The sequence below is a fragment of the Phaseolus vulgaris genome, chromosome 6 (assembly GCF_051622355.1).
Source record: "Phaseolus vulgaris cultivar YP4 chromosome 6, ASM5162235v1, whole genome shotgun sequence".
Classification (NCBI taxonomy): Eukaryota; Viridiplantae; Streptophyta; class Magnoliopsida; order Fabales; family Fabaceae; genus Phaseolus; species Phaseolus vulgaris.
In genome coordinates this window covers 16,145,401-16,158,592 of record NC_143503.1, presented here as the reverse complement: position 1 = coordinate 16,158,592, position 13,192 = coordinate 16,145,401, and the positions used below count along the sequence as shown (strand labels likewise).

Sequence of the window (13,192 nt, the reverse complement as noted above, 5' to 3'; positions counted from 1 at the left end):
TCTTCTAATCTCTTCCATCATATTTATTAAACATAAATTTTGTTTATCCACTTTTTATTGGTTACAAATATAATTAAACAATACAAAAAAATATTTTTGTTATTAATCTGAGGTAGAATTTTATTATTATTTACAAAATTGTTAACTATCATTTACATTTTAATTACTTATTTTATTTACTTCTAAGTTTTCCTCATTCTCTATTTTTAACTAAAAAATAATATATTGATATTTCATACTTTATAGATTAGGCATTACATTTTCTGTAAGCTACAAAATTTATTTAGTTATTTATAAAATAAATGTTAATAACACAACTAAATAACCACTTGTCAAAATATTTTTCTAACAAAATATTTTTCAGAATATATCTTTTTCTAAAATTTAGTTTTTGAAACACATACTTTTTCTCTAAGACTTTTTTTCAAAACATATACTTTTTTGATAATTATTTTTATAAATATATTTCTCTAAAAAATAAAAATATATATTTCTTAAAATAATTACTTTTCTAATTATTATTTTTAAGATATTTATTTTTATAAATAATATTTTTTAAATATTTAGTTTTATAGATTAATATTTTTAAACATATAATTATTTCTTAAAATAATTAATTTTCTAAATGAATTATTTTTCAAAATTAAACATTTTTCTATCTTTTTCTAAAAAAAATACTTTTCTGAGTAATTTTTTTTTTAATTTATAAATTTTATTCCCTTGTTTTTTAAAATAAAAAGAAAAAAAAACTTAGAATTTAATTTTCCAATAACCAAATCCCACTTGGTTTTATGAAGAAAAATAAAATGGTAAGGACATTTAGAATTCGGCTCCCAAAGGATTGAATTCTGAATTTTTACACTAAACCGTGTCACCCTATAATCATTTGCTACAGTGTGCTGGGGGAAGGGGGTGTTAAACAAAAGAGTCTTGGTATATTGACACCCTATGACACTAGCACACACGTGACAATGACGTGACAGAGTGAGATTACGTGAACGAGCAATGCGAGCTTCAAAATAGGATAAAAATGAATATGTTACATTGATTCTTAGAAACAACTGGTGTAATATATTTTTTTTTACTCAAAATGATCCATATTACATCGGTTAAGTCATCTAACCGATGTAATATATGACCCATATTAAAAAAATTGAATTTTTTTTCATAAAGAGTGAGTGGGTCATAAACGTCACATAGGTAACCACTTATAAACACATGGGTAACCAGTTTTGCGTGTACCATTATATGTGGAGGAACTCGTGGATGGGTAAATATTTTTGCGGTTTACCTTTTAACTTGGTTTTTCAACTAACAAAAATAAATCACGTTAAGTCCAAGGGTCTTGTTGTTTTGAGCTCTGTAAAAGTCCTTTATTAAGATATTTTAATATTATCTCAAATAGTAATTACTTTTAAATAAGTATATCAATGTCATGAGTAATAATTATTATAAAGTTTGACAAAAAAAAACTATAATTATTTTCAAAACACTCACAATATATTATAATGACAAATGAATTAAAATGGAATATCGTGTTGAACCATGTAACACAAGTTAGATTTTAAATTTAAAAGACTTGTAAACTTTTCCCCGTTGAGATACTCAAATATTATCATATAAATTAATTACATATTTTAAATCAATTATTATTTATATCTAATGTATTATTTATTTAGAACTTAAGGCGACAGAATAAAATAAGATAGTTCATATAACTAATCAAAAAATAGTTCACAATAAATTTCTTTATGACAAATTTTCATAATAAAATATTTAATAATTCCATAATAATAATGATACAAAATAACTTTATATAACACAGTAAAAATCATCCAAACCAAACTCTTATACATTGGTTTTATTTAATTTTAATTTTATATCACATTAATCTATATGTAAAATCTTCTTTTAAGAACTGAATCAAGAAGAAATATTTGGGTCTTACTTCTATTTACTGTGGCATTAGTTGTACATTGTTAGCAGTAGAACTACCATAGTCATTTGATTCTAATCATCATTCTCGGAAAAGGACAATAGGTCAATATTATGAATGACATCTAAAAGCATATCAAGATAAGCAGAGCCCAACAAGAACAAATCTCCAACTAAAGCATCGTTTGGACCCAGGGGTGGTACTGTTGTCGACGACGGAAGTCACAACACCATCCCGTTTGGATCTATGCATTGTTGTGGGTGAGGGTGGAAGGAAAGAGAAAGGTGAGTGAATTGTGCTTCTCCTTTCAGATGAAGGCACCGTTTGGATCCAGGGGTGGTACTGTTGTCGACGACGGAAGTCACAACACCACCCCGTTTGGATCCATGCATTGTTGCGGGTGAGGGTGGAAGGAAAGAGAAAGGTGAGTGAATTGTGCTTCTCCTTTCAGATGAAGAGAAAGTTGCACTGTGGAGTGCGAGTGCCAAGTCATCCACACGAACTTACAATCTTGCCCTTCCTTTTGTGCTGGAATAAAAAAGAACAGTGGCCCTGCATGCATGCCACATGAAAGCATCAGATTCCTGACTTGGCTCAGGAATCGTTTGACCATGTGAAAGTTTGAAAGGTCATCAATGAAGTGGGTGAGGTAGGTGTGGAACCTGGTTTCTTTATAAAACGATGAAGGTGCATGAAGTTGGTTCCTCCATTCACAGATAAGCAAAGAAAGCGAAGCATAGAGCGTGTAGTTGGAGAGATTCGTAAGTCATAGTGTGTGGTAGGGGCTTGAGTTACATATAGGTTGTTCATCTCAAAGTGTTGTGTTCATCTCTGGGTTCATCTCTGGCTTCATCTGGGTTCATCTCTGGGTTGATCTGAGGTGAGTGTATGTGTTTGATTGTTGCTTAATCGATTATGGTTGAAATAGCACAGGTAAAATAATCGATTATGGTGTAGATAATCGATTAACTTAAGCCAGTAACCGATTATCTGTAAAATTTTCGACCCATAATCGATTATCTGAAGTGTGTAAAAGGGGTCTTAATCGATTATTTATTGTGATAATCGATTATGCTTGTTTTTTGCCTACTAACATAATCGATTATACGTTGATAATCGATTATCCTGTGTACATAAGTGATGGAATAATTGATTATGTTGTAAAATTTGTGAAATAGAAATGTTTCTTAATTTGTTTTATGTTGTTTTCAGGTGTGTTCTTCATCCTATAAGTCATCCCTATTGCTGTTCTTGAGTGCTTATCTTCAGGTTTTTAAATTTTTTATGTAAAGTTATTTTTTTTAATTTCTCTTTTATATTTATGTTTGAATGATTATGGTTTTGTAATATAATTTGTTTAGAATTTATTTTAGTTTATTATGTTAAGGCGTTAGTAAATTAATGTTGGTTGTAATATAATTTGTTTAGACTTTAGTTTAGTTAATTATGTTAAGGAGTAAGTAAATTAATGTTGGTTGTAATAATAATTGTAGATAGTTATTAGTGTTTAAAAATTAATTTGTTTATAAGAAATAATATTTTATTTGTAAATAATATTTTTACATAATCCAAATAAAATTTGATAATCTGTAGTTAATATTATTTTAGATTGTAAATAAATTATTACAAAGAAAAAAATTTATGTATTTAAAATGAATATTTTTAGAAGTAGAAATATAAATTTTAGGTTTTTATTTTATTTTATTTGTTTATATTTATTTGTTGTTTGATTAAATTATGTTATTGAATGATATAGTAATTTTTATTAATTTTTTTATTAAAATTAATTAAAAGTACGTTTTAGGGTAACTGTATTGGTGTACTTTTACACCGATACGGTAACCGCGTTCGGTATGAATTCGGAAAGAAATTATGACGAGGCAGAGATGGTACACTTTGAGGAAACAGTTGCAATTTATGACGATCTTGTTGCGGCGAACATGAATTTAATTTCACAAATCGAAGAACAAATAAAAAAAAATAATCAAGGTGCATCAGTCATGATTCTTTGTATGATTGCTTTTGGATTGAAATTGTTACGCACAATGCCTACTACAAGCAACTGTATCAGTCAGTCCCAACCTCAAAAAGAGCGCCGCAGACAAGAATTGATGGAGTACTTGGTTCACACTGAACAATCTCGTCACATTATTCGCATGGGACCGGAAGCTTTCATTAAATTATGTGAACGAATACAGGAAACTGGACTTGTTAAAGATGCATATCGATCAACCATGGAAGAACAAGTAGCGAAATTTCTCCACATTATTGGGCATAATGTGAAGAATCGAAGTGTGTCATTCTTTTTCCATCGGTCTGGAGAAACAGTTTCCCGTCACTTTCATAATATTTTGAGGGCAATTTTAAGGTTGGAAGGGGAATTCTTAATTCAACCAAATGGAACGGTTGTAGAACCACACATTCTTAACAACAGTCGATTTTTCCCTTACTTTAAGGTTTGTTGATAATAACATTACTTGAAATTATGTGTAATGTCTTCTTTAGTTTGTGTTTAATTAAAGTTATGAATTTTTGTTTACATTAAGATTGTTTAGGGACCATAGATGGGAGTCTTGTACGTGCTAAGGTTGCACGTGCTGATGCGCCTCGTTTTCGAGGGAGAAAAGATTGGCCAACCCAAAACATATTTGCAGCCTATGACTTTGACATGAAGTTCACATATGTCTTAGCCGGTTGGGAAGGAACTGCCTCCGATTCAAGGATATTGAAAGATGCTTTGGTACGAGGCGATCCTTTGGTTATTCCAGAAGGTTAGTTATAGGGGATTGGGTGTGCAAAACAATTAAAAGGTTGTAGTAGTATATACTAACCCAGTTTTCCACGATCTTTGTAGGAAAATACTATCTTGGTGATGCAGGTTTTATGTTAAAACGAAATATAATAACACCTTATCACGGGGTGAGATACCATTTGAAAGAATATTCGCGAAGAGGGCCACAAAATGCAAAAGAGTTGTTTAATCATCGACATTCATCACTTAGGAACGTAATTGAGAGAATCTTTGGGGTGCTTAAAAAACGTTTTCCAATTATAGGGAGTGGGACTAAGCCACATTATGATGTGGATACTATGACAAAAATTGTTTTAGCTTGTTGTATTGTGCATAACTTTCTACGCGGGATCGAGAATGATGAGTCTCTGCTTGAAGAAGTAGATAATGAATTGTTAGAACAAGATGTCCAACCAAGCACCACCCATGCTCGTGAACATGATTACAGGATAGGGTGTGATATTAGGGACACTATAGCAAACGAAATGTGGCAAGATTATGTAAACAATTAATTTCATGAAATAATATATTTTCTACCATTTTTCAATGTTTGTCATCCTAACTTTATTTAAGTTAATTAGATGGATCGCGGAAAAAATGTGGCTTCAAATTCATCAGGTTCTTATAGAGAGTTCACCAAGTGGACGACGGAGATGGACCTAATTTTGCTCAATGCAATGATTGACGAGGTACGAAAAGGGTGTAGAATTGATGGTAGTTGGACCACTCAAGGATACACTAACATAGTTATGGCTTTAAATGAGGCTAGTTTATCGGGTCTTAAGAAAAATAATGTGAAGAATCAGCAGAAAAGCCTGAAGGACAGGTGGAGGGAAATCCATGATTTGTTTGGTGGATTGAGTGGTTTCGCATGGAACCAGACCACTAAACTTTTTGAGAAGCCGAGGACGAAGTTTGGAGTAAGCTGATTAAGGTACAATGATAAGTACTTTTTTACGTAACAATTACATTTAACTTCCCATTTCGCATGATATACTAATATGTGAAATGTATGTAGGCCAAACCATCTGCGGCAAAATGGCGTTTCAATCCCATTCGCCATTATGACCTCATGGAGGAGTTGTGGTCTAATGATAGAGCCACGGGAAGTCGGGTCAAAACAGCCCGTGACATGAATTCACTCCTGACATGACCAATTTCAGTGTCAACCTTGGGGAGAATAACATGGATTATATCCCCGAACAATCGAACTTTGAGGAGGCAGATGACTACGTCCCACGATCACCTGCTCCTCAATTCCAATCTAGTGACACTCCTTCAGACACACCATCAAACACTCCTTCTATGTCGTCTACTGGCTCTGCGGGCACATCCTCATCCCGAGGATCAAAGAGAAAAGGCCCCACTATGGACGGCATTGATGAACAATTTGCAATGTTGAATACTAATCTTCAACAATGCGTGTCATCAATGAAGGATGGAAATGAAAATGCCTCTCAGTTGGTGAATATTGCTCGTGCACAGGCAACGACAGCTCAAGATATAGCTGCCAAAATTAGACGAAGAAACGACCTATATGCTGAGCATGTACACCACCATCGACGCCATGGCTCATACCAGTACTCAGAGTCTGATATTTGGGCAATGTTCGTGGAGCTAAACATTCGAGATGAACAACTCATGGATCAATGCTATGAGTTTTTATGTGACCATCCCGGAAGAGTTAAGCAACTATTTGGGATGCCATATGAGCGTCGAATGACAAAATTGTTTGGATTTATGACTAGGCATTGATTTCATATCTCTGTGTGGGGGTTACCTTTAATTATTATTAATCTAATATTCGATTGTCTTTGTTAGTAGCTGGACATGTAATATTTGACTGTCTTTGTTAGTTATTGGACATGTAATATTTTGCTTTTTGAACTTGCACTATTGCTTTGTGATATTATGTTAACTTCTGTTTAATTATTTATTGTAGTAATTGCATTATAGATGGCATCATCATCCCACAAACGTAACAGAACCCGTAAGGGTAAATCTCCAGCAGAAGATGTTGACGTTCCTCCTCCACCAACGAGGATTCCAGAAGTTCTTGATTATTCAAGATACTTCAGTACCAGGCGTCAAATGGTGGTTTTTGAAAAGAACTTTCACGCAAGAGCAGTATTACCACCAAAAGTGATGCATACTCCATTTTTTGCTGGTCCAGGATTTGAATTCCAAAATCTTCTGAATTGGCAAGGTTTACAACCTTTCCTTGGAATTAATCTTCCGTATTATGAGGATTTGGTAAGAGTATTTTATACAAATGCAAAATTCACACCTGTTGGTCACCTTGCCATTGAGATTTGCGGAAAAATGATACACATTAAAGAAATAGATTGGATGACCATTGCTCATCTACAGTATGACGGTCTTAAGTTAACCCATGGGACGATCCCTGAGGAACTGAATTTTGATCGAGGTCTAGCATTATCGTCCATGATTCGTGAAGATGTTGAAGGTGAAAATCTAAAAAATGTCGGTAGTCTGAAAATGAATGACCGACTGTTGCATTACACATGGGTGCATATCTTGTGCCCTCGAGGAAGCAACTATGCACAACTACTGAATGAAGATATTTTCATAATGTGGTTAATCAAGAATAATGTACGCATTAATTGGCCTCATTACATCATGCAACACATCATTAAATGTCGGGATAACAAGATGCCTCTCCCATATGCAAATTTGATAATGAAGATCTTGCAGGTGTATGGCTTCGACTTGTCGAATGAACAAGCAATAATGCTAGGCTGGAATCATTACTTTGGCAAAAAAAGTATGACAAAATTAAATATATTCCAGGTCAATGGCATATGACAACTTGGTAGACCTCACCATGCACACGAAGAAGATGATGAAGAGGATGAATTGCCAGCACAAGATGTTGAAGGTGGTCAACCTGAGGAGGCAAACCCCACTCAGAGGGAATTGTTAACTCAATTTTTTTCCGGCATACAAAACATGAATACTCGAATTGACAGGGTTGATCAAAGGATGGACAGAATTGAGGATACTCTGAGTGACATTCGACGTCATCAAGGCCATTGAGTGTTTTATCATTATGTTATTGTCATTGTTATTTTTATTTCTAATTTTCATGTTGAACATTAATGAATTGTTATTGTTATTTTTGACGTTCACATTGTTATTATTAAGGTTTTATGCTACTTTTCATGCTACTTATTTACATAATCATATTGTTTTTAATGCAACTTTTTTACCATCTTATTACTTCGACAGCATTGGTTAAGTGTCATTAATGTCTGCGTATCACAACACGTCGTCATCTAGTTGTACTGTGCAAAAACGTGGTACTTTTACCCATGCTACTGGGAGCATGAGTGCCTTCGTTGATCCTATTTGTGATTGTGGACAATTTGCTGTTTTGATAATAGCGACAACACAAAAAATGGGTTGTCCCAACTAGAAGGTAAAATTTATTCAATTAGGTTTGAAACACTTAAAAATGTTATTTTAAACTTATTCATTGTTCAATTTTATTGTTTTCTTCAAAACAGATTAGAAGTGGCATAGTTCTAGGCTGTAATTTTTTCAAATGTTATTACTGGAAATGTCTTTTCTTTTTCTAATTAACATTGTTATGTTCTTCATGTAATGACTTTATATTATATATTTTGACACCTACTTAATATTCATGTTATATTCTAAATTTCTATTTTCTTTTTAAAATATATTCATTTTGCTATTCATAATAATGAAAATTATTATTAAAATTAATTTTATATATATTTGTATATATATAACATAACATAATTTATAAAATCATTTATAATATTAAAATTATGTAAATAAATTAACTTAAATAAAAAATAATTCTTAATTAATAAAATGTTAAATAATATAATTATACTTTAATTTTAAATTATAATTAACTAAAATATGAAATATGATTAATCATTATTTATTCTTTTTTTATATACAAGGGTAAAATTGTAATCTCACAAACTTTACTATTCAAAATAATTTATAATATTCTTACAACTATCACATCACTCACAATTTTCAATAAACTTTCCTCACACATTCACTCTAACATACCCCAATCCAAACAACCTCAACTTTCTTCACACTTTCTTCACACTTCCACTCCCACTCAACCTCAACTTTCCACTCCCCCACACCCTCTAATCCAAACACACCCTAAAATTTTCAAGCTTATACATATTCTCATCATTGTCCATCAAAACACCTAAAATTTGCCTTTTTTTTAACCAAACTAAAGTAATTTTATAAGTTAATTGCAAAAATGATAAAATTTTAAAAAATTATCATGACTCGATTTTGATGTAATCAAAATTCAATCAGTAGTATTGAAGATGAAACGACTTCAGTTGAAAATTAATTATACTAAATTGTGTCACCTGTCGCAACACTAAAATCTTACCATCTTAAGACAACTTCTTCAAATTAAATCATATCAAATTGGTAAGAATTATCCATTTTGATAATTTTTAAAAATTTTACCTATTCCGATTATTAACCAATAAAATTACCCTATTTTGGTAAGAAAATCAAAATTTGCACCACCACAAAGACTACAACTCCACAATAAGCCTAGTATTTGTCTATATGTTACTGAACAAAATCAAGATAACTTCTCAACTTACCACAGAAGACAGAGAAAAGCCAAATCTTTCGAATTGACTATGATTAAAGGTAGGTTCCCATATCCTATCAGATTAAAGCTACTTGCACTTGTAACTAATAAGAAAACCACAAATAAAAGGTAACAAAATTATGATCATCGATACCTAATGTTTTTTATAAAAAGCACCATAATAAGAATGACATAATCAGCATATCTGAGTAAATTGTACGATATAATTACCAATCAATCCCTCACAATCTTTTTTCTTTCAAAAGACCAAGGCCAAACAATCCATCACAAAAAAGGGTCCTTGTGTGTCCAAGTAGAAAAAATTATATTAATAGAATCAGTTCAAATAGAACAGTATCCAAGTCCATAATGCTTATAATGGAAACATCCTCTTAAGTTAAATGCAGTTTCAAATATTTTTTAAGGAAATCAAGTGCACCCTTACCATCAACTTAATGGCCAGGTTCAACAAGAGAGAAATAAAAAAAATTCCAATTTTCACCAATAACAGTCAATACTACTACTTAATCTCTCAGCACATTGTGCTTCACCGGAGAAACATTGAAACATTCAGTAGACTTTGATTACAAACATAATGAAGGTAACCTTCACCTGCTTTCTAATTACTCTGCAAAATATAAGAGAATCAGTAGTTGCAAAAAAGTTCAAAACAAAATGTATCCATGACATAACACTGTGCACTATAGTGGCAAGTTTAAGTGTGCACTATAGTGACAATGGTTTGAAAAGTCCAAAGTTAAATGCATCCACAACATGATATTACAGTGCACTATAGTGACAATGGTTTAAAAAGTTCAAAGTTAAATGCATCCACATGATATTACAGTGCACTATAGTGACATATTTAAGTAGAAGAAGATTATAAAATTGTAAGACATCTTTACAACATGGTAATTGAAGCACAACTAATTGTAATTTGATCCCATCTGCATGCTCTAACAGACAACAGGGGCTTCCACCCACACCCATTCTACATAGTTTACGGTAGCAATAAATATAGACATGTTCATGCCTACAACATCTTCGTTAATAATGGATGGAAATACATACATGATATATATATATATATATATATATATATATATATATAGTCCCTCCACCCAAGAACAATATAACTCAAATGCACAAAATGTGAAAACAGGAAAAACTCAAGATCCAATTTAGTATTGAAATAAAAACGTTGGAGGCTAGAAAGAGCCATAGCTAGAAAAACATTCAAAGATTACATTACATTTGACTGATTGATGAAACCTCTGTAGAGGTCTGGTAAGAGGGGCAAAACATTCTGAAAACTGACGACAAATTTCTCCAAGAACTTTTCCTCAGTTGTGCAAATAATGGAACTAAAGGGCACGTTTTTCTCAAGAAGACCTTTTGATTTCAAGATTTTAATTACAGAGAACCTAGGAACAATCCTCTTCTCCAAGCTGTACGCTACAACTAGAGGGTATTCAGCAATAGCTTCTGATGGGCAACCCATATCCTTGACTAGGAAACTCATCTTTCTGGAAAATGTTTCCCCTGAAAACTTCATAAAACTGGGAAACTTCCTAAATGCTCGAAGAGCCATTTCCCGGTTCCAGCCCCACCTTTCATAAACCTCAAATCTTGAATCCCACACTTCTTTTCTCATAGTTACAAGCACGTGAATAGCAACAACAAAGTCCATTTTCAAAGGACTAAATCCAATTTCCTTAACTGTCTTGATAGCTTCCACAAACCTGGAATGCTCCACATATGCTGCAGACAGAGAATTGGTCACCAGGTGAGAGATGGAAGCCTGAGGCACACCACATTGCCTCAAAATGTTAATGTTTGGAACCAACTTATTCATTAAGTCACCATACACGAAACCTAGTGGGGCATTTTTAATAGCTCTAACAACTTCCCGATCATTACGAACTACTGTCTTTAGGATCTCATGGCGAGGGATGATGCATTTTTCCAAGCTCCTCTTCAAGATACCATGGTTCGCAATCAGGATCTTCGGTATGTCAGTGTTGGAAAACCCAATAGAACGAAAGAAGTTGAGTTTAGGCAAAAGGGTATCCTCTACTTTTGCAAATAGCACGGAAGGATGTCTCGCCACAAGCTTTGCAAGCTGGGATTTTGAGAACCCATAGTTGCTGAGGATATCAATGACAGCATCTGGGCCATCTGGGGTTTTCAAATTGATCCTGTTGGAGAGTTCCCTAGCCAGAGTTAGGGACACCCCACATGAGTTGATGAGGTAAGATACAGTAAAGGTGTCACCTTTTTTATGGTTTTCATCTGATTCGGAATCAGAGGAAGTGCGTGAAGTGAAAGAATCGAAGAAAAAAAGTGAAGCAGTGTGTTTGTATGGCAGTAGAGAACCCAATAGAAGATGGGTACTCCTGTAGCCTGTGAATGATGAAGATGCAATTAATCTTGAAATGAAAAAATTGGGCACCATTTACTTACCCAGAAATTTCAATTTCAATGCAGTGAGATTTGGCAAAGAGCACCGAGAGAACAAAGAAAAACAACTGGGTTTCGGAGAATCCGTCGTTATTCGGATGTATCTGATGAGGTTGAGTGGTGAAAGGCTTTACCTTGTTTGGTGATTAGGGATTCTCATTTGGATGTTGCAGATGGTAAATAGAAAATATGATTATTATATCTTAAATAAATAATTAAGATTCAAACTCAATCTTAAATATCTTTCTTTCTCAACGGAAAAATACTTTGAATTTATAAAAAATAATATCTTTCTAAAATAAAAATTCACTTTTTTACTTCCTTGTGTAGTCCAAGAGGAAAATGGCAAATTCTTCGTGCACCTTACGAATTATTTTTTGAAATTTTTAAAATTGTATTTTTTTTCGGATTTGAAATTTTGAAATTCAAAAAATACTTTTTGGAAAAGAAAATTCACAAAATAGATTATTGTGTTCTGAAATAAAATTTAAAAATCAAAATTATATTCTGAAAAAAATTTAAAATGTAAAGAATATATGAGAAAAACAAAATTGAAAATACATTTTGAAAAAAAGATTTCTGATTTAGAAATATGTTTTGAAAATTCAAATCTGAAGTACTTTTAATCCAACCTCTTCTTTTATTTAAGATTATCTTTATTATTCCACGTGATCCAGTCGGTCATCGGTAATCGATGACGTCAGCAGCAGATAACCGCGTGGACCACTCGCAGGGTGACACGTGGATCAGGTGGCAGAGAAATCAGGGAGGAGATCACCCGGTATGGTTATCGGTGGTCAGTAACCGAGTGGCCACCGACAGATCAGTTCCAAGATAAACGGGGGACACGTGGATCAGGTGGCAGAGTAGTCATGGAGGAGATTCCCCCGGTATGGAGATCGGTGGTCAGTAATCGAGTGGCCACCGACAGATCAGTTCCAAGATAAACACCCGGGGAGAACGCGAGAAGCAATAGAGCACCGATCAGTCATCGGGTGCATGGTCATCGGGGTTTCGTGTTACACGCAGTTAAACTGGGACTGAGATTCCCAGCGAGAGCGTTACACATGGACCTCGCATGATCATACCTCAGAGAAAGAAGAGCTCCTCGTCGGTATAGTCGTGCATAGAGTGGCCTGAGGGAGTCAGTAAACCGGTCAGTGATGGGGTACTCTCTCAACCCATTACGTGCATGGCATCGTGAAGGGGAAATCGTGTATGCAGAGAGCAATGCTTGGTGAGTGTGCCTAGTCCAGCCACACCTGGCGTTCTCCTGGGAATGTGCGATTTCACCCAGATGGAAGAAACGCGCTAAGTTACTCCGCAAGGGAATAACTTAGGCGCACAAAGAGATGCGCTAGAGCCCTTCGGGTGGTGG

At 33.7% G+C, this 13,192-nt stretch overlaps 1 protein-coding gene across 1 annotated transcript; it reads right to left on the bottom strand.

Annotated features, from left to right (window-relative positions):
* Positions 1 to 10,507: 10,507 nt before the first annotated feature.
* On the bottom strand, positions 10,508 to 11,950 carry LOC137831067 (transcription termination factor MTERF8, chloroplastic). The gene has a single exon (XM_068638581.2). The coding sequence runs from the start codon at positions 11,807 to 11,809 to the stop codon at positions 10,598 to 10,600; it is 1,212 nt and encodes a 403-aa protein (XP_068494682.2). The 5' UTR covers positions 11,810 to 11,950; the 3' UTR covers positions 10,508 to 10,597.
* Positions 11,951 to 13,192: the final 1,242 nt, after the last annotated feature.

Excerpts from the sequence above, each read along its gene's own strand:
- LOC137831067 (XM_068638581.2), bottom strand. The coding sequence starts at position 11,809 with ATGGTGCCCAATTTTTTCATTTCAAGATTAATTGCATCTTCATCATTC.